This window comes from Rhinatrema bivittatum, unplaced genomic scaffold, assembly GCF_901001135.1.
Source record: "Rhinatrema bivittatum unplaced genomic scaffold, aRhiBiv1.1, whole genome shotgun sequence".
NCBI classification, from domain to species: Eukaryota; Metazoa; Chordata; class Amphibia; order Gymnophiona; family Rhinatrematidae; genus Rhinatrema; species Rhinatrema bivittatum.
The window spans coordinates 23,688-46,856 of NW_021821475.1; the positions used below are offsets into that span (position 1 = coordinate 23,688).

General features: G+C 40.9%; 1 protein-coding gene across 1 annotated transcript in view; it reads left to right on the plus strand.

Annotated features, from left to right (window-relative positions):
* The window catches only part of LOC115082682 (solute carrier family 12 member 2-like), a 50,411-nt gene that overhangs the window by 21,684 nt on the left and 5,558 nt on the right, over window positions 1-23,169 (plus strand). Inside the window, exons 4-6 of the mRNA XM_029586874.1 lie at window positions 5,911-5,958; window positions 12,378-12,500; window positions 18,480-18,591. Coding sequence (XP_029442734.1) covers window positions 5,911-5,958; window positions 12,378-12,500; window positions 18,480-18,591 — 283 coding nt within the window. The remainder of the gene's footprint in view (window positions 1-5,910; window positions 5,959-12,377; window positions 12,501-18,479; window positions 18,592-23,169) is intronic.

Below are 23,169 nucleotides of genomic sequence, written 5' to 3' on the forward strand. Positions count from 1 at the left end.
CCAAAATGGAGCAATGATAAAGCCAATTTCTACAGAATAACCATATAGTTCTTAGTCCTGGGGGAATTCTGCACTACTGTGGATCACAGAATTTTCTCAGAATTCCCCCCCCCCCCCCCGCGCAGAATTGTCACATTCTGCGCAGAAACTAGCCGAGGAGACCCTGGCATACCTCGAATGGAGTGCGTCTGTGTGTGCCGCGGAACATGCTCCGTTCGCGGCGAAGATGAAGGCCCGGCTCGCTGTTCGTGGCGAAAAGGGAAGGCTCCCGTGTGCCGCGAATGGAGTGTGCTCCGTTCGCGGTGAAGATAGAAGGCCCCTGTGTGCCACGGACGGCGCGCCCGAGCCTTAATCTTCGTGGCATGCCGGTGAGAGAGAATGTGTGTGTGAGAGAGGAAGGTGGTGAGAGAAAGCATGAGATCGAGAGTGACCCTGCTGATAGGTAGAGGGGTGAACTAAGACCATCCTAATAGAGAATATCCAAGAATAAAGTGCAATAGCTTGGTTTGAGGAGCAAGATTCAGTGGTAGATTGAAATCTCTCAGTATGATCATATTGTTTAAATTAGCTTTAACTGAGAGTAACTGTTCAAAAAAAGGGGATAAATTAGCCTAGCTATGAAGAAAGCAATTAAACTTGTATGGCTGATAGGTGGGAGATATCGTTCACTATGATGCTGTATACAGCTCTTAGCATTTCATTATAGTCATTATTATTATTTGGCGCATATCAGATGTGCCTGGCATTGTACAGATACACATTATGGACAGTCCTTATTCCTTGGAGATTACAACCTAATCAAGAAAGAGACAACAGACACCAAAAAAAAAAAACATTGGGGAGGTTTATTAATATTTAAGGAGAACTCTGCTTTTGTATGACAGAAATAAATATTAGTTGAGCAGTGTAGACAGGGTCAAAGCAACAAAACAGTATGTCTTGCAACCCTCCCTATATTAATACTGCACAAGAAGCCATATATATTTGAAGGTTATTTTTAGATCAGACAAATAGGTTTGCTTTATTTTCATTTACAGCATCCTATTTTAGACCCATTTGCAAGCTCCATTTTTTGTTTGATTTTTAAACCATTGTACATCTGTCTCCTTTTCATAATGTGAATATACTTTCTAAAAACCTTGTTTTTTGGAACCCTGATATACTGAGAAATATATAAAAGTTTTCAGCTGCAGAGTCTTAGAAGTGGTGATATGTTAGATTTTTTTTCATTTGCAAGTAGAACACCATAAGTGATTGTGGCTTGAGAAGATATAATCCTAAAAAGCAGTTAAAACTGATTTAGTTTGTTTTGGTGGTATAGAAGTGGAGAAAGTGAATAGTAAAGTTAACTCTTCCCATAAGCTTCCATTGTAGTTAGATTTTGTATGTTTGGAAATAATTATTTAGAAAACTTTACAATTCAGATAGAAAGTGGTACTGCTTTTTATACAGCTATCAGTATTGCACAGTGCTAATTGTAATGCTTGAGTTTTTGATTTTTCAAGAATTTCATCAGCTTGTATTTTATTTTGAAAGCTTCACCTTTAGCAGTCATTACTAAAGGGGGGAGTACTACACCACTGTACAATGCAGAATGGCACAGAATTTTCCTCCCATGCAAAATTGTTAAATTCTGTGCAGAATTTGGCATGGTTGATGGGAGGTAGAGCAGGGGTATCAGCTGCATCATAGACCCATATGGGCTGGAAGGAGCAGGAGGCAGAGGCATTTATTTATTTATTTATTTATTTATTTAGCATTTTTATATACCGACGTTCTCGATACAAATATCAAATCAGGTCGGTTTACATAAAACAAAACAATCGCGGTGAGGCGTTACAATAAACGGAGTTTCAGAACATGAGAATAAATATTAAATAAACAACAGTGACTCATCAAATGACGAGAATTTATATAGTAAATAACATGTAATAAAATAGATAATGGTGTAAATAACTAACTTGAAATAAAATAAATAGAATAGTATAAAATATATATGTAAAGACAACAGTAACTCGTTATGATACGTGAAACATGTAGAGAATAACTAAGAATAAATGATGTGTTAATTTGGGATATACAGGTATCAGGGACCAATGTTTATGGGCCTGGTTATGAGTAATGCATGGGCTAAAGAATTAATTTATTTATTTATTTATTTCGGATTTTTATATACCGACATTCTCAATACAAGTATCGAATCAGGTCGGTTTACATATAACAAAACTGTTTGATTGTTCCACAAGTGGAACAATCAAACAGGTGGGCTGTCAAATAACGTGGATTCATGTGGAGATAACTAAAAATAAATGATGAGCTGAACAGTGACCAATGTTTATGTGTTTAGATATCAGTAATGCATGAACTAAAGAATTAGTGCATCCACGCGGGAGGCTTTCCCTACAGGTGTGTTGTAAGTGGGTTGTCCAGATGAGGTGGCTTTCACTACAAGTGGATTGTAAGTGGGTTGTCCAGATGAGGTGTAATCGGGCCTTGAAGAGGTGTGGGCGGTCGTGGAACTTGAGGTGTGGTCATGGAACTTGTAGTGAACTAATTTTACTCTTTTGCATGATGATGCATGATGATTGGACAGATGCATGATGAGCATCTGTCCAATGCGGCCAGGAGGAGGCGGTGGCATTGGGGGGGTATCCAGCCCACGTGTGCCAGGAAGAGAGGAGGACAACTTCCCCCAGCAGCAGCAGATTAGAGATTATAGGCCGCTGGGGGTCAGGCCTGGTGAGTGGTGGAAGAGAGAACAGGCCTCAGCATGGTAGAGGAGATTTCTACTGCCTTGTGATATATTATAGTGCTCTTTGGGAAATTCTACACCCAAACACCTTTTGTATTTCAGTTAAATTATTATTCAAACAGTAATTTCATTGTTTTGATTACATTTATTTCGCCCAGAAGCAAAGCAATAATTGTCCTTTTTCAAAGATACTATATTCATCAAAATCTGAGCATGGAATGGGTATAAGCCATATAAACTGGCATACACATTCATAGCCAATTTGCTTATTGAACCTCACTTGGATTTCTGAGGATATGCTAGCCAAATTTGTTTTACCATTGAATCATCACATTTACAAAAGTGTATGAGGGAATAAACCAAGAATGTGCAGATGAAAACATACTTTGTTGGCTAAATCAAGGCAAACTGGCAAAAATTATAAAAACTCAGCACTTTGCACTTCAAAAATTATGGGTTACTGTACAGATAACTAATGTAGTTTTGGTGTAGTGGTTGTAACCCCAAGTGATATAACATACAAGGCCTATTCTGAATGTTTTTCCCTCATAGAGGTAGAATGGGGAAAAAAAGCCTTTTAATAAATCAAGCAGATAGTGTGTGCAGCTTGTGAAATATATTTTAAGTCATAAATTTGCAATAGCTTGTGTTAAGATAAAAGAAATCACTTTTATGAATGGTTGTAATGTTTTTGGGTTTTTTTACTTTATGTACTGTATGTTTTATTGTAAACCATCCTAATAAAAATGGGGAGACTATATATAAATATTTGGAAATATTACAGAATTAGTAACACTAGTTCATTAGTTTGTAGAAACACATGATTATATCTGATGATTTCAAGGTAGGGACAGAGTCAGAGGGATGCTAGAGTGCATAGGGGAGAACTATAACTAGTAGAAAAAAAGGAATGTGGTGATGCCATTACACAGATCTTTGGTGAGATATTTTCAATTTTGGAGGCCTTGTTTTCAGAAAAATATAAAAAGTGATCCAGAGAAGGGTTAGCAATGTTAAGGAGTATATATCATAAGCCTTATGAGAGGAGACTTTGAAAATCTACCCCTATATGTTTAGATTTCTAAGGGTTACGTGCATAGGCTCGGTGGCGCGCAAGCCCCGGGATGCACGTATGTCCCGGGGCTTTCAAAAATGGGCGGTCCGGGAGCGTGCTGGTGGTCCAGGATGGTCCAGGGACGTGGAGGCATCCGGGGCGGGGCCGGGGGCATTCCTGAGTCCTCCAGCACAGCTGCTGTGCCGGAGGTTCGCACGCCAGCAGCTGGCCGGTGCGCACAGGCGTAACTTTTGAAACAAAGGTAGGGGGGATATAGTTAGGGCTGGGGGGTGGGTTAGATAGGGGAAGGGAGGGGAAGGTGGGAGGCCGAAAAAAAAAAAAGTTCCCTCCAAGGCCGCGCCGATTTAGGAGCGGTCTTGGAGGGAACGGGGAAAGCCATCGGGGCTCCCCTCGGGCTTGGCGCACGCAAGGTGCACGTGTGCACCCCCTTGCGCGCGCCGACCCCGGATTTTATAACGGGTGCGGCAGCACGCACATGTTATAAAATCGGGTGTACATTTGTGCGCGCCGGGTAGCACGCACAAATGTACCCCGCGCACATAATATTTAAAATCGGCCCCATATTCCTTAATAGAAAGTAGCAACAGGTTAGATAACAATGTGCATTAATACCTTCCAAGTATGTATTTAATTATTTAGTTATTTTTTAGTTATTTATATTCCACTTTTCTACACTTCAAAGTGTACATCAAAGCGGATTACATTCAGGTACTATAGGTATTTCCCTATCCCCACAGGGCTTACAATCTAATTTTGTACCTGAGGCTGTATTTTCTGCTGTATTCACTTTCAGCCGAGTGGAATGTATTTAAGTGTTTATAACGCATACTCACCTAATTCAACAATGAGTGTTGGCGTTTGCCAGAATGAATGATAAAGTGGTTAATATAAATGGTTAAAATCCTAGAGGAAATAAGGCAACCCCAGGGTTTCTGTTGCAGGCAGCAATGGTAGAATCAGCTAGCAGGTTTCAATTCTGAAATAACTCAATCATCGATATTCAGCACCACTTAGCCAGATAATTAAGGACTTATCCATCTAATTGGCATGGCTGAATATCTGGCCGTTTTTAGTGGCTACCACTTATCTGGATAAGTACTTAGCTAGGTAAGTACTTGTCTGGATAAATGGGCATTTTGGAGAGGAGCTACTTATCCAGTTAACATAGCTGGGTAAGTCGTCATATTCAAACTTATCTGTCTGTTAACTGATTAAGTTAGACATGCTCAATAGCAAGTCTAAAGTTAGCCGGATAAGATTTATCCTGCTAACTAGCAAAATATTCAGGAATATTCAGTTGGATAACCATGCAGCTTAATATCCCATGTGAGTTAGCCGAATAAATCATATTTGGCTAACTCATTTAACAAGATATCTTTGAATATCAAGCTCTTGAAATCCTAGCTTAAATGCAGACACTTGCTTAGCCAGGTCTGTCTGGTAGGCTATGCAAGGGCCTTAAGAGGCTGGATGTTCAGGCAATGTCCATGCTAGTGCTGCTGGTTATTTATATCAGTGGTCCCCAACCGTGTCCTGGGGGCCCACTAGCCAGTCGGGTTTTCAGGATATCCACAGTGAATATGCATGAGAGAAAATTTGCATGCACTGCCTCCATAACATGCAAATTTCTCTCATGCCATATTCATTGTGGATATCCTGAAAACCTGACTGGCTGGTGGGCCTCCAGGACAGGGTTGGGGACCACTGATTTAGATTACAGAGTTTTGAGGTTGGGCATGGGAGGGGATGAGTGTTGAGGGGAAGTTGCTTTCTTTTCTGCCTATCATGGTAGAGTACAAAGGAGCAAGACAGACTGTTGTGAATAAGGAGTGATACTTTACAAGCAGTCACACTCTTTGGCTGGCAGCTGGTATATATCCTTAGCAGTATGGACTCAACTGAGCAAACTGTATGATGGATTTGTGTTGGTCTAGCAGGAAGTTGGAGCTTCCTAAATGCTTGTTTATTTTCTCATGGATTGCTCATCATAGTGTGTTTTGTTAATGTGCTGTTTTTTTCATTATTTACTTTTACAGTACAAAAGAGACTAACAATTATTTTGTATTTTTTAAACATAATCCAGATGAGGAAGAAGATGGCAAGACTCCAACACAACCTCTGTTGAAAGAAGGCAGGCATTTTCCATCTTTTTTATTTAATCTCATTTTGGGGGATGTTCTGTCTTTTTAAAAATTATTTTAGCCTATAATTTCTTTACATGTTCTAATGTAGTGGTGTGTTTGTGATGTGTTGAACTGAGATGAATACTTGCCATTTTAATTCTTCCTCTTATTTGTTTTAAAGTACATATTTTTAAAATGTATAGTAGTATAGGGAAGTCTGACCGCAGAGTTGTTGTTGTATCCATCCATCTTACCATCCATCTTCTGTGGCTCACTTACATTGTTAGATTTATTTTCATTCTCATACATATTTCAAAAATCAACCAAGTACTTGCTTGAAGCTCTTTCTCTGGTGTGATTAGTCATCTATACAATCACATAAATAACTATAAGGCAGTAATGTACATAATTCCTCTTTACTTTAGAATCTTGCTTTATACACACTAATGATTTCAGAAATTTAGATAACAAGCGAGAAAAAGCCTATGCATGTTAAGACATGGGTCTGGTGAAAATCTAGAATCTTAGGAGAAATTAATTAGGTCAAATACAAGTGGTGGTGCAGTCTGTAGTTAGTAAAACATAAAGGTCACAAGCAAATAGATATAGTGGGTAATTGTCAAACTGCCTGCAGTGATACAAAGTCCTCGCATCATCCTTTTTATCTGTGGGCTATGCCCTAATTTTCAAAGTGAAATTGCATGTGGACTTTTACTTTGAAAATTGCCGAGGGTACAAAGTGCGCACACATACTTGCATCTGCTTTTTGTGCGTGTAAAAATGTATGTAGCTTTGAAAACTTCCTTGACCTTAACACATCCCTAGAAATGTTGCCTTTCAATGCGAGTAAAAGTATGTGTATTGTGGAACAATGTGTGGTCATTTACCCATCTTGAGGGTTGGCAATTTTCAGACAGCTAATCTATGTGGGTAAATTATTTTAAACATTTTGAAAATTGTCCTCAATAAGAGCATTTCTATCTGTTGTTACCTCAATAACTTTGGCACTTGGGTCCTGCTCAGGCTGACAGCTACCATAGCATTCAAACGCTACTTGCTAAGAACAGTTTGAGTACTATGACAGCTGTCAGTCTTGAGTACAGAACTACCGTAGTACTGGGTTTGTTTTGACACATTCACTATTTAAGTATAATTGGTTTTCCTTTTCTGTACAGCACTCAGGTTAAAACACAGTATAATAGCAACATCCCTTTGTGGATATTATTCAGTACAATTGCTGTTCATATACACTTCACTTTTTTCTTTTTTTTTAATTCTGTCTTGGTAGCTGCAGATTCTGGGAAGGCTTATAGTAGCTTTCTAAATAATCACGAGTTATGTTTTTCAGATTAGAAAAACTTATAATTTCTCAAACTTTGTATGTCTTTCTGCTTTGTAGATTTTAAATCTAAACTCATCTATTTTATTTAAATTGTTTGTACAATAAGTACATTTGAAAACCTTAAGCTATAGCATCCTACAAATTTTTATAAAGGTTTACTAGGATTAAGTAAACATACAGTGCATTCAGAAAGTATTCAGACCCTTTCATTTTTTCCACATTTTGTTACATTACAGCCTTATTCTAAAATGGATAATACACATTTTTCCCTCCTCAGTCAACACACAATACCCCATAATGACAAAACGAAATCAGGTTTGTAGAAATTCAAACCTCAGTCAAAAAGCTGGCATGAATTAGCCATTAGTCCCAAGATGAAGGTTGCACAGCAGAAGTACTTAGATAGTCCAGCCCACCAAATAAGAGTGAACTACTGGGAGTACAGGCTGCACAGAACTGCTTGTCCAAAATTGCTGTCACTTAGAAATATGTCCAGACAGTAGAGGGACATAAAGTTGTACGTAGATGACCAGGTAGCAGCTTTGTAAATGCTTTTGATGGAAGTGGCCCTGAAGTGAGCCTCTGAAGTTGCCATGGCTCTCACTTGAGTCTTGACAGCTTTGGAATCTATAGGCCAGGCAGCATACTACAGTATGCAATGCAGTCAGCTAGCCAATTGGACAGTGTTTGGCCATTGCCATTTCCAGTCTGTTGGGATCAAAGGATACAAACAGTTGAGAAGTTTGACGATGAAATTGGCCAGGGCTCTCTCACAGGCTAAGCAATTTGTGCATATATGGTTTTGGAAGAAAGTAGATAGCTCAGTTAATGAGGAATGCAGACATGACTTTTCGAAGGAACTTAAGGGTGAGTACATAGAACCACCCTGTTGTAGAAAAAACTGCAAGTATGGTGAGTAGAAGACCAGAGCTTACAATTCACTCTTTGAGTTGAAGTGATGGCTACAAAAAAGACCACTTTCCAAGTGAGAAATGTCAAGTCCACCAACTCGAGAAGTTTGAAATGAGGTTTCATGAGTTGAGCTCTAAGACTCTGGAGGTTTACTGACCCAATGCCTGAAAAGCCGCAATCCATTCATGAATTTGGAAACCAACAGATGCAAGGGAGCCCCTCACTTACTGATGATATGCTGAGATAAGCTTTGACAAGATATTAAGGCTAGAGGATGAAAGGAAGACTATACTGAAATAAATCCCTCTGGCCACAGGAGGAGGGATCCAAACAGCTGGTCTCACATCATCTTGAAAAACTTTCCCACTTGAAAGTGTAGGACCCCCTGGTTTAAATCCTAGTTCTAGCCAAAATCAGTATATCCTCTGTTTCCTTCAAAAGAAACAGACTACTGTGTGTTCAGCATCCATGCTAAGAGGGCCGGTGATGTCAAATGCGGATGGCAGTCTGCCTTTCTCCTACATGGCGAGCATCTAAGATATCCCAAATGGGATTGGAGCCTGCACTGATTGACAGAAGAGAGATAGAAATCACGCTTACTGTTCGCCCGCTGCTGGCATAGGCCTCATGGATTTGCCCTCAAGGCTGCGTCAACTTCGCCACAGCACTTACGAGCTCACACACCCCAAATTTATTACATTTTGCAGTTGCATTTTGCAATGGTCACAGAAGCACTTAGCACAGTTCACTGCTGACTCAGCCACCATTAAGTGGTACAGGAGTTGGACTACCCCAAAATCAGGAGCGGCTTGATTTTTTTTTTTTTAGTAAATTTTCAGAACGGTTACATGCAGAAAGTTATCATATACATGTGTAAGTAGCTGTACTCGCATACATGCTACTTTATGAACATCAAAATTGCATGTGTATTTTTAGTTTTGCATATTCATTTACTGGTGCAATACAAGTGGTCTAAGGATATTCCTGGCAAGATCAAGAGGTATGCATGGAAATTATTTAAAAAAAAAAAAAAGTTTATCAATATACATTAGCCAACTTATTTGTGCATTTTTACACCTGCTAATTGACTAATACAAGTGAAATCAGACATGTCTGCTATTTTTTTGGATGGGAAGTCTAGATGAAGTATTAGAGGGTCTAGGTGAACTGGAGATGGACTGGGTGAACTGGGAAAAGTATTGGCAAATTGGTGATTTCAAGTACGCGCACATATTTTAAAATTATATCTGCCTATGCATATAAATCTGGGTTTTTACTTGTGCGTATGATATTTTTTTTTTGTGTGTATGCGTAAAATATATGCACGTATATTTCTAAAATAAAGTATGCACTTTCAATGTATTGCAAATATTCATGTATACTGAAACATACATGCATACTTTCAGAGCAGAAGTACATGGTATTTTATAAAACTGCAACTCTCACAGCACAATTCATAAAATACTCGGGTAAAACTCTGCACGTCCACTTACATGTATAACTGCTGTACTGCGAATAGGTTTGAAAATCATCCTCTAATATTTTTGTCCAGTTTCCAAGCCACTGGGAAACATGATATAGGTATCTGCTGCAACCTCATCTGGAGGTCCTGGCAAAACGTATGAACCAGGATAGCTACAAAATTTGCTGGAAATTGCAGAAACTGAAAAAAACATTAAGATGTCCATTCTTGGATCCTTTTTCTTTCCTAAAATTAATGTTTAGAGTCTTAGCCAATTTATCCAAGAATCTGGAGTAGCAAAGATCCTCTTGGGGGAAGGGGGTGGTCTCAGGGAAGGTATGCTCTGTTAAGTCTGGAAGGAGATTATATGGAATCCCCAAGGAAGCAGCCTCTACCTCCTGACCATGAGGGAACACAAATCCATGCCCCCAATAAAGAAAGCGACTGAGGTGGAGGGCTCATCTGGCCTCATCTGTAAGGAGCTCGGACCAGATAATCCACTTCTTCATCCTCTGATCTATGAAAGGACCTCCCTGATGACTTACACCCAGTGCCGACAACTCCTGCAGCGAATCATGCATCAGCATGGGACTTGAAGCAAGTACACTACGTAGGAATGTTTCCTCCATTTTGGACTGTAGAGGCTCTAATTTGCTCTCCTGTTTCTAGGTGTTAAGGAGGCAAAGACATTTTTCACTAGCTCTCATGATTGGGCTCCCCACTGATTGGGAGTCCCTCTGAGCCTGAGTTTCCTCAGAAACTTAGATGGGCTCGTCTTCAGTTAGAGTTGATGGTAAGGCTGAAGAAGAGCTCAGCATCAGAGTTGTGATGGCAGTTGGCTTTAAGGTGCTGCATGTACACTAGTTGTCAGTCATTTTTGAGGATTAGCACTCCACGCTGTAGATAGCGCTGGTAATTCTTTCCATACCATGATATCCACAAAGAGACTCTTGAACTTACATGTCTAAGTGCACTGCTCCAGCACCGCAGATTGCCACACCAAGAGTAGATAATGCCTTGGAATGTATGCTCCATGCTAATGGCGCACACAGAGCTCTTGTCTGCTCTGGGTCTGTGTAGAACAGGTGACTCAGTGCCATGGGAATCTTCTGTGTCAGAAATGAGAATGGCACCTGCACCCAAGAGGCTGCATCCCTTTTTGGCATTAAAGGGGGCCCACTTCTGCAGTGGTATCAATTCGCTTTATGGATCCAATGAGGATAGCCCCGAAGAGGGGCTCCCCTTGCTGCTTAGGTGCCAGGAGTTTTCACCATCTCACCTGGTATGAATCTGGAGTCTGATTCCAGGGGAAGGGGAGCAGTCCCATATAGGTGGGGAATCTAGAAGGGGGAAGTTTCGCCTGAACTCCTTGTGCCTGGAGCCTTCATGATGAAGAGTGGCTATTCTGCTTGGTCTAATGCCAATACTTTGGGCTCTTACCCATCAGCACCTTTTGAATGGACTTCATCTTACAGGCACTATACTGCTGCACCCTGGCAGACATGCGACCACAGATATAACAGTTTGAAGGCATTGTGGTCCAGGTCAAGCATCGATAATAGATGTATTTGTGATGGACATACAGCACCCACAGATGCAGCCCTTAAGCGTGCTTACTGTGGGCTTCCTGGCCTTGGGTTTCTCTGGCTTCATATATAATTTTTACCTAGAACTTAAAAATTCTGTTGGAGGGGTTTCACTGAGGCAGCGTGTAAAAATGCTAGCAACAAGACAAACAACAAGGAAGCACTAGGCCTCGAGGTAGAAAAGTTTGAAAGAGAGAATGGAAATCTGTGTGATAGTTTGGATAAATAGAGACTGAGGGACTCGCGAAGGAGCATGTGCACAATGGAGTTTCCACACATGCTCTATAAAGCATTACTGAGCTTAGGAGAAATGAGGCTGTGTTAGTGCCATCAATGACATCACCCACACATATTTGGCTTATTCATGCCTGCTTGTTGACAGGCAGTCATACTGGAGTGCCTTGTTACAAAGTATCTGTAAATGACTTAGAAATTGATATATAAACTGTATAACCAAAGCACTAAAACAAATTGAGATTTGTTTGTAAAAAAAAAAAAATGGAATGGCCAAAAAATGAAATTTATAAAAATGTATTAAGCACATAAAAATTGCTTTCCTTTTATTCTTAAAGCTATTTGCATAAGACCATTATTTTTGTTCTTAGGTTTTCTGTTGCCTGCTGTCATTTGAAATACTAATTTCCTACTCATGACTTAGTTCTGTAGGAACAGATGATTGGATCACAATTGAAACTTTATAAATGTTATAAGGGGGACCTGTAGAAGAAATTAATTAATTTCAAAGACAGTTTATAGTTCTAAGTTGTATGTAAATATTCATACAAATTAAGGGATTTAAAAGACATAAAGTTAACAAAACCTATTTTCTAAATATGTGATCCTTGGATATTTGCAGTGCTATGTATTTTAAGAGCCATTTTAGTTTAGTTTCTTGAAATTTTATAATCTGTCTTACCCTGATCAGGCCCAAAGCGAAGTACAGCAGTAAAACATTAACATTTTCAATATTCAGAGATGAGTTTACCATATGAAAACAAATTGTGTGAATACACACACATGAATAACAAAACATATATACTGTTTAGAAATTGAAACTGTGTAATAGTTTTTTGTTTTCTTTTTTTTGTCATTTCTATTGTTTTTGGCTTCTTTTTTAAACACCAGAATCCAAAGGTCCAGCTACTCCTTTAAACATAACTGACCAAAGACTACTTGATGCTAGCAAACTGTTTAAAAAGAAGCAAGGCAAAAGCACTATTGATGTATGGTGGCTTTTTGATGATGGAGGTAAGTTTGAACTATTATGAGAAAAGATACTTACTAATGAAATATTTTAAAACTCTTGACCAATGTGAACAGTTATAGATTTCAAGCAAAATGAAATTAGAGCAATATTTTTACCACAGATCACAATATCCTTCTGATTTCCTCAACTCATCTCTTGTTGCCGTTTTCTATTTCATGCATTTAGGAAAGCCTATAAATGTTTTATCAGTCAATAAACAAGCTGACTTAACCATGTTAACGTGACTTCATTTGGCATCACAGGGGTGGAGCTATCTCTCCAAAATTGCAGAGTTTTGCTTGTTTGCCTGTCCAGCTCTTCCCACGCATTCTCTGCCAGTCTCCTCTCTTTTTTTTTTTTTTTTTTTTTTTGCACCTCCTCATGGCTATGCAGACATTTCCATTTTTTTCTCTCCTTTTTTTCAACTCCTTCACAATAGTGAAGCCCAAAACAGCACTTTTCAATACTAATATGTCCTGCAAGTCACCAGGATTTAAATATTGCCAGTGCAGCAAGATTGTCCATCACTGATGGGCATAATTATTGTTTATGCCTCGGGCCTGAACAAGACCAGGCCTCCTGTCGGGACTACTGCCCGATGTTTCCTTGCTCACGAGGTAACTGACTGCGAAGATTGCCAGGCTGAAGGAGGGATCAACGATGATGGGAATTTATGCTCCCTTTGCTCCACACAACAATGACCGCTCCAAAAAATTCGTCCCCAGGCCCAAAATACTACCATCCGGATCCAGTAAGGAGGACATCGTCTTATAGGCCAGGTGGACACTCTGCACACACCGCTAAACTGGAGGGTTCCATTAAAATTCACCAAGTGAGAGCAACAGCCGTCTCCAGAACGCATCTCTATAACATTCCAATTCAGGATATCTGTAAAGCAACTACATGGTCATCGATCCATACGTTCGCATCCCCCTATTGTCTCGACCAACACTCAGCAGCTGACAGCTTGGTGGGATCAGCAGTCTTAATCCACATGACAAGAACTTGAAGACACTATCCACAAGGAGGACGGGTTGCAAAAAAAATAAAAGGAAAGAATGGTAAAATAAGAAATGTCTAACTCCTAAAAAGCATGAATGCAAGGTGTTTTCATACAAGTCAAGGCAACCCTAAACTTGTGACTCTGAGAGCATTGCTAAGTCAGTCTGCTTATTGATGGAAAAAAGTAACTTTGATTACCGTAACTGTGTTTTCCATAGATAGACTGATTTAGCCATGTGATCCCGCCTTCATCCCTGGGCAGCCATCTACATTACTGCATGGAATGAGCTTTATCATCAACTGAAGAGACCGGCAGACAGTGCGCAGGAAGAGTTGCGCAGGCGCACAACCAAAACTCTACAGTCTTGGAGAGAGAGCTCCACCTTCGTGACGTCGAATAATGTCACCCAGAGAGAACATGGCTAAATCATCCTGCTATCTATGGAAAACACCGTTTACAGTAAGCAAACTTGATTTTTTTTTGTTTTTATTTTTAGGGACTTTGCTAGCTATTCTAGACAAAATTTTGCTGCTGAAAAGTCTTAAATATAAACCAGTGGTCTCCAGATCTTTCTCCAAGACCTACTTTAAAACTCTAACAAAATCACTGGGCCTGCCACATATTAAAATTCAAATTAAAGTATTTTTTTTGCAATTTGAATGCCGTAAAGGTGATGGATGTTTTCAAACTGGTATCTTGGCCTGCTTTTATAGTTAATTTTCCTGGCTGAGTGACAACATTAGGGCTTTATTTTATGACCCTCTTGTAAATCTTTCTAGACTCACTAACATTCAGTTTCACGGTTTTTGGGAATGGCAGTCAAAAAGTCCAAATAAATAAAATAAAATAATGGTAATTGCTTAGATTTATAATCCATCTTTCCAATCTGGTCTCAAAGTGGAGAATAAAACATTCAACTGTAATTGCAATTTAGAAAACAAAAAGGGTCATACAACAATGATTACAGTCAGAAACATTAAAACAATTGACAGCTGCCTAACTAGCTAACAGTAAATAAACCAGAAATCTAAAAACACAAAATAGTAAGCAATAACATAAAATATCAACTTTATCTTGTTACTTTTTGTAATTTTTACTATAATGTATTATTCTAATACATAAAACCTAGCCCACGAATAGGAAAACCTAACTCATCCCAGAGTATGCATCTTTAATATTATATCATAAAACAAAGTAAAAAGCTAAAAGCGGAAAATAGACAAACAAATGTAATATCCATAATGTTCTAACCCACTCATGGACAGTCTACCCCTCCCCCCCCCCCCCCCCCAAACACAACTCTAAATAGTTTTGCAAATTTTCATAAGGTTAATACAATAACATACTAAAATCAATAAATAACTGTATTAAAAAGAAACAGTAATGTCCCAATTCCATGTAATGTCCATTCTTAAATTAACTCGTATTACTCCACTGAATATTAAATTAAAGAGCCAGGCTTTACTTATTTTCCCCACCTCTTAAAACCCAGATCTTCCAGAGAGTCTTGACTTCTTTGGATTTGTGTTGCACAAATTATGCCCTACTACGAAAAAGATTTCTTTCCATTTTTCGTCAGTTTAACCTCTTTCAGTAGAGAGGAGTGCATTGAAAAGTCTCTTCAGAGGAATGCAGTGATTTCATGGCAATAAAAACTTCTAAGGAATCTCTAAGGTATGGAAGTTAGTTAAATAAGGACTAAGGCTAGGGCTTTAAACTAAACTTAGCGGTACTCCTTGTCAGTCAGTGTTTTGGATAAGATGTAATCTATGCAACTGGATCTTTGAGTCCTGCATATGAGTTGGCAGTAATCTAAACAGGTATTGATCAATGTATATCAAAGATGGCAAATTGTCTCTGTAAATATGGGTGAAAGTTGCAAATAGCCCACAGCTGCAAAAATGAAAATCTCACTACATTTGTAATCTACAATTTGTCACCTTATTCATATTTGTAAATAATGAATGTATAACTTCCTCCCCCCCTTGTCTTCTCCCCCCTTTTCTTTCTAGCTTTAATTCCTCAGTTAAATGCCCTGTAACTTAAGCAATTTGCCCTATGTTATTCATTGTTTTATTCGTATTTGTAAATCATGAATGTATGACATCCTCCCCCTTATTTTCTCCCCCCTTTACTTTCTAGCTTTAATTCATAAGAACATAAGAAATTGCCATGCTGGGTCAGACCAAGGGTCCATCAAGCCCAGCATCCTGTTTCCAACAGAGGCCAAACCAGGCCACAAGAACCTGGCAATTATCCAAACACTAAGAAGATCCCATGCTACTGATGCAATTAATAGCCGTGGCTGTTCCCTAAGTAAACTTGATTAATAGCCGTTAATGGACTTCTCCAAGAACTTATCCAAACCTTTTTTGAACCCAGCTACACTAACTGCACTAACCACATCCTCTGGCAACAAATTCCAGAGCTTTATTGTGCGTTGAGTGAAAAAGAATTGTCTCCGATTAGTCTTAAATGTGCCACTTGCTAACTTCATGGAATGCCCCCTAGTCCTTGAACGAGTAGCATCTACTCGTTTAAGACCTCTCATGATCTTAAAGACCTCTATCATATCCCCCCTCAGCAGTCTCTTCTCCAAGCTGAACAGCCCTAACCTCTTCAGCCTTTCCTCATAGGGGAGCTGTTCCATCCCCTTTATCATTTTGGTTGCTCTTCTCTGCACCTTCTCCATTGCAACTATATCTTTTTTGAGATGCGGCGACCAGAATTGTACACAGTATTCAAGGTGTGGTCTCACCATGGAGCGATATAGAGGCATTATGACTTTTTCCGTTTTATTAAACATTCCCTTCCTAATAATTCCTAACATTCTGTTTGCTTTTTTGACTGCTGCAGCACACTGAGCTGACGATTTTAAAGTATTATCCACTATGATGCCTAGATCTTTTTCCTGGGTGGTAGCTCCTAATATGGAACCTAACATCGTGTAACTACAGCAAGGGTTATTTTTCCCTATATGCAACACCTTGCATTTGTCCACATTAAATTTCATCTGCCATTTGGATGACCAATCTTCTAGTCTTGCAAGGTCCTCCTGTAATGTATCACAGTCTGCTTGTGATTTAACTACTCTGAATAATTTTGTATCATCCGCAAATTTGATAACCTCACTCGTCCTATTCCTTTCCAGATCATTTATATATATATATATATATTGAAAAGCACCGGTCCAAGTACAGACCCCTGAGGTACTCCACTGTTTACCCTTTTCCACTGAGAAAATTGACCATTTAATCCTACTCTCTGTTTCCTGTCTTTTAACCAGTTTGTAATCCACGAAAGGACATTGCCTCCTATCCCATGACTTTTTAGTTTTCTTAGAAGCCTCTCATGAGGGATTTTGTCAAACGCCTTCTGAAAATCCAAATACACTACATCTACCGGTTCACCTTTATCCACATGTTTATTAACCCCTTCAAAAAAATGAAGCAGATTTGTTAGGCAAGACTTCCCTTGGGTAAATCCATGTTGACAGTGTTCCATTAAACCATATCTTTCTATATGCGCTACAATTTTGATCTTGAGAATAGTTTCCACTATTTTTCCCGGCACTGAAGTTCAATGCCCTGTAACCTAAGCAATCTGCTCAACGTTATTTATTGTTTTGCATTATTTTATATTGTTCGCAGTTCCTTGTATAGACCTTCGCTGCATATCCTGTTCTTTGTTAACCGATGTGATGTTCCCAACGAATGTCGGTCTAGAAAAAACTTTAAATAAAATAAATAAATAATCTGAGTTTGCATACTAAACTCTGAATCAATTGTTGTGTCCAAATATATAAATGTTGACAATAGCATACTAAAAGCATCATGCAAAGGTACATTTCTCTTTTTTGCTTAATATAATTTTCACCCAATAAATGTCTGTGGAGAACTCCACTGTTAATCAGAAAACATCCAAGCAGCCCCACGCGTTTGTACTCTTTTATTTCCTTGCTATTTATTTGTTCTTATGTGAGCCCTCCCCGATACCTGTTCATTGTAATCTCCACTCTGTAGTTCTGCTGTAAACCGATATGATGTCCCCACTAATATCAGTATAGAAAAGTCTTTAAATAAATAAATTGTTTACTAGGCATTACCTCCAGTCACCTCCACTCCAACCACTCTGCAGTTTCAGCCATTCCTCCCTCCAGAATTCCCATACACTTGTAGCCACTTACCTCCACTATCTCCCTAGCAGTCACTTTTTTCCCCCCACTTCATGTTGCTGACACCATTTCTCTAATCCACTGTCCCCAAGACTCACTTCATGCTGCTGCTGCTGCCACTTCTTTTGATCCTTGTTCCTTTGTCACCTCATTCTGTCCTCATCCCTCCTACCTGCTCTAGTGCATTCCTTGAGTCCCCCATTACTGCCATTGCTCCTTAATTTGTCCCTGTTTCTAGCTGTTGTTGATGCCACTTCTTATCCAGCAATTTCTTTCATGCCTTCTGTTACTCCATAAAATTGCCATATTACACTCAATCTTACTTTGCTGCTGCTATTGCTACTGAACCTTTTCCTTGCTGCCTGTACCACTCTGGTACTCAAAACCCAAACCTATCTTGGCTCCTGCTGTCGGCCTTATACTTAAGTCTCTGCTCCATCCAATACTTGCCTCCTGCCAACTCTGCAGGAGGCTTCCCCAGTGGAGCAACAGCAAACTACACAGATACAACTCCAGTTTTCTCCTGGACCAATAAAGCTGCTAGAACTGTCCTGTTTGTAGTTAAATGATTCTGAATTCTTTTGCTTCACTTTCTTCTTAGTGTGACTTTTACTTATGTGGCTGCAGAGTGAAAAATATATTTTAATCCATGCAGACAAGCTGAGTTCAGTAGTTTTGTACCCCTTTGATTTAGATATATTTCTGCTTTTTGTATTTACTAGTTATTCATTTTTATGTAAGCTTTAGAGTTTTCAGCATTGCATATAAGCAGTTTGATGTAAGCTGGTTTCCTTTCTAACACAGGCTTAACATTGCTGATCCCTTATCTGCTAACTACCAAGAAAAAGTGGAAAGAATGTAAAATCAGAGTGTTTATCGGTGGAAAAATCAACAGGATAGATCATGATAGAAGAGCGTAAGTTTATGGAAACATCTGTATGAGAAGTTTTAATTTCTAAATGGCTTTCTGGGTAGAAACATATTGTGCATATGTTGGATGCAGCACTTACAAAGGGGTTCAATTAGAACAAGTTAAAAACTTGTGAGCAAAGGAGTTAATCTTCAAGGCTTCAACCCTAGCTACTGTATTTGCATATCTTTTCTAAACATTTATGATTAAATTACCTTAAAGTGTAAAAAAAAAAAAAAAGTCAGACATAAGATCTTGCATTCATTCACCTCTTGCTTGGATCAAAAAGTGTTGAGCATACTAGCAGGGGCAGTGGAACGCCTTTTAGGTTTGGTGGGTGGGGAGAGGGAGAAACAAAGCTCCACCCCAGCTCCATCCACATTTCCACTGCCAATGTTTTACTGTTAATTATTCTATCTCACATACATTCTTTGCATAAATCAAAGTATAATTCATTCCCAAAACAATTAAATGCTTGATGCTAGAAACCCAGACATACTGGTAAAAAAGAAAACAACAAAAATAGCATTACTAATAGAAAAGTCAGTACTAAGTGACTATTTGTGATCACAGACCACCCCTGAACACATATACAGTCCTTTAACAATGGGGACAGAGTTGAATATTTTCCCCTACATCTCACCATACAAAATAATTCTGGTGTCATCTAAGTAACGGAAGCATACATTTCCTCCACTACAGGGCACATGCTGAAATAATACAAAATCCTGGGAAAATAAATGTAGCACATAATGTAGCAAACCTGCCATACTACAGCAGCACTAACTCATAAAAGCAACAACTCTACCTATGATTAGGCAATACTGCAAATATTACTCCGAACCCTAGATCTCCTGTTAGTAACGCATAATGAACAAGACTGCCACAGATCCCTACAAAGAAACTACATGCTAGCAGAATACCTCACCTTAGTCATATGCAAAATGACCCCCAACAAATACAAAATAGATCACAAATTAAAAACAAAAATATGCAAACAGCTATAATTATAACCTCAAGAAGCCAGACTTTGCATGCAATACAACCCTGGAGCACTAGAAACAGACATGCATTTCCTCCCAGACTAAGACAAGCCCAGTCTTTGTTTTGGGGCATGAAGGCTGTAATGTTACGTAACTCCCTTCACAAGAAAATGACAATCTTGACAGCATCCACATAATATGGTATTATGTTGGGGCCCCTGAGCCTTTGTTGCTTTTCTTGGGTTAGGTGGGTAGGGTTTTTAGGGCAAGAGGGAGAGAACCTGAAGAGTGGAGGGGAAGGGGTTGGGAGCAGGGAGATAGGGGGGATGGGACCAGGGTGGAGAGAGCAAGAGAGAGAGGAGATGGGGGGAGGAATGTGGGATGCTGAAGAGGGGAAGGGGCAGTAGTTCAGATAAATAAACTTCTTTGTCACCCCCATATATCATTTTAAAATTTAAACACACACAATATATTTGCAAGTAGATTTTTAATTACTACACTAAGTACAGTACTGTAATAGCCAAACTGGAAATAAGAAAAATGCAGGACATTAATAATTCAATGAACAGGTATTCCCTGTACGTACCAGGATCAGTCCAGACTCCTGGGTTTTGCCCCCTCTCTAGCAGATGGAGACAGAAGTTTACAAAACCAAACTCCGCCTATATCTAGGCTGGTGCCACCTACAGTATGGCAGTATTCTTCTGTCTCCTAGCAGGTGGAGAGGGTGCAAACCTACAGTCTGTGTTGAACCTAGGTTTTTAGGTGGTAGATTTAAAAAAAAAAAAAAAAAAAAAAAAAAAGTTAGCTAGAAGGTAGGTGTTTTCTGTTGTAAGGAGGGGAAGGACCGCAGAGGCTTGCCTGCTGGTCCCAGTCCCAGCCTCCCAGGGGAGGGTAAGGTCCTGAGGGGACTGTTCCCCCTGGTTGAGGCTGCCGAGGAGTGGGGGATCCCCATATACCGGCACTTGCAGTTCTGGGGGTGATACCGGGGATCCCGGCTCACTCCCCCCAGCTGGCTCCGGATCCAAGGTAAAGTTTAAAAAAAAAAAAAAAAGTGAGTGCCTGTTTTTTTCTTTTTGTGCTGTTCCCTGCCGTCTTTCTCTCTCTCGCTCCTCGCGGTCGGGTGACTGGTTTGCGCAGCGATCAGGGGAGGGCTCGGTGCAGTTTTTTCTTTGCGGGCTTTTCCTTCCCGCTCCGCGGCAGACCATGCCCCGGCAGGCGGCTTGCCGGGCCTGCGGCTCCCCTTACAGCAGGGGGAGAGCTCTCCGCTGGTGCTGGCTCCATCGCTCTCTAGCCTGGTGACTTGCTTGACAGGCTGTTGCCTGTTTTCTTTCTTTCTTTTCTCATTTTCCTCACTGAGGGCTCAGTTGGGGTAAGTGTATTTTTGTTTCATCTTCTTTTTCAGCAGAAGACTGCAATTTTTTGGACTCCGTTCGGCTTTCTGAGGTGAAAGTCGGTAGCGCCGGCTTCTCCCTCCTGACCCAGGTTTTCCCCCCTCCCTTTTGGGGAGCGACCGACGTCCCGACCTGCGGCCCCGCGAAGCACCATTCCCCGGGGCCGCCTGCTGTCGGGAGGTTAATTCCCCGTCAGTTCTTCTTCAGGTCGGTGGGGGTCCGCGGCAAGCGTCCGTTGCCGGGTCGGCGCTCATTTTAGGCACGAGCCACCTGTAGAGCCTCCCCCCCTCTCTCTCTCCCTACAGCGATGCAGTCCGCGGCGCCTTGAGGGCTCCAACAGGGCCAGATTATTTTCTGAAGAGAGTCTGTGCTCAGGCGGTTTCCCTGAGGGGGAATGTGCGCCAGCTACTAACAAGGACGTTCGAGCTGCAGACTGCGTGGGAAGGAAGCACCAGGCCCTGTTCCCTCTCAACGCGGGAACAGCGGCCATTTTGTTGCAAGATTCTGATGCCACGCTTTCTGAGGAGGACACGGATAATCCATTCCCCACTTCTAGGCCCGTTTTAGATCCTTAGTCTAATCCTGGTAGGCAGAGGGGGGATCCCCCGGGGGGTGACCCCTCAGGATGCCAGGCCTTTTCCCCTGAATTCATAGTCCTGATGCACAGGGCTTTTCTTCAGAGCAGAGACACGACCTTCGGGACCTGGGGACCCTCTCCCCCCAAGATACCATGTCCTACCCCCCTCCTGGGTGGGACCCTCCCTCAGACTCGCCCCTCTTTAGTAGGCGGGGGAGCGGGGACTTCTCGTGGCCCTACCAGGACACCATCGATAATACAGACTTCGCTGGGGGAAGGACAATCCCAGGACCCTGACGTGGACGACCCCACCTTGGCGGCCCAGGTGGAGGGCGACGACCCTAGGGTCCTCCGCATCTTCCAAGCAGCGGAGTTAGATGACCTCATTCCCTACATCCTCCAGGAAATGGATATTGATCCCCCTCCAGAACCGGTGGGGCCTGACCCGGCTCTCAAGAAGGGGGACCCACTCCTAACAGGACTGCGGCCTCTAGCCAAGTCTTTTCCCACTCATCACAGGATCTTGCAGTTGATCACTCAGGAATGGGATTCCCCGGAGGCCAACCTTAGGGTCGGTAGAGCCATGGAAAAATTGTATCCTCTGCCGGCCGATTTTTTGGAAATTCTCAAAGTTCCCGCCGTAGATTCTGCGGTATCAGTGGTCACAAAACATACCATTATTCCTGTCACTGGAGGGACGGCGTTGAAGGATATGCAGGATCGGAAGCTGGAGATTTACCTCAAGCATATCTTTGAGGTCTCAGCCTTAGGGATGCGGGCGGCTATCTGCAGTTCCCTCGCACAGCGAGTGGGTCTTCGGTGGGTGCAGCAGCTTCTCACCTCTCAGTCCTTACCAGACGCTGAGGCTCACCAGGCGGACAGACTGGAAGCCGTTGTTGCCTATGGAGCGGATGCCTTATATGATCTTTTAAGGTCCTAGCCCAAACCATGGTGGCGGCGGTCTCAGCGCGTCGGCTCCTTTGGCTTCGCACTTGGTCGGCTGATGCCTCTTCCAAGACATGTTTGGGGTCCCTTCCTTTTAAGGGTAGGTATCTTTTTGGTGAAGACTTGGATCAGATCATCAAGTCCCTTAATGAGAACGCGGTGCACAAGTTGCCCGAAGATCGACCCCGTTCGTCAAGATCAGGGGTCAGGAACCTTTTTGGCTGAGAGAGCCATAAACGCCACATATTTTAAAATGTAATTCCATGAGAGCCATACAATATGTTTAAAACTAAATACAAGTAAATGTGTGCATTTTATGTAAGATCACACTTTTAAAGTACAATAAGTCTCTGAAAATATTACACCAGGCCTTAAGACACCAATACATCTCCTATTAGGAAAACGGACCAAGTCAGGCTGCTATAGAGTCCTACACAGAAACTACACGCCAGCAGAAAACCTCACCTGAATCACGTGCTGTCCCTCACCTAACATAGAATAAAGAGACCAAAACGCATAACAAGAAGCATGCAGACAAAAACTGAATTGGAAACTGCAACAAGCCAGAGTCTCTGTATGCAGTGTAACAAAGGAAAAAAGAAACATCACACATCCTTATAAAACAAATCAAGAAATATAAAATCATCAGCAGTAAAACTGTACTAACAAAAAGAACATATTTCGA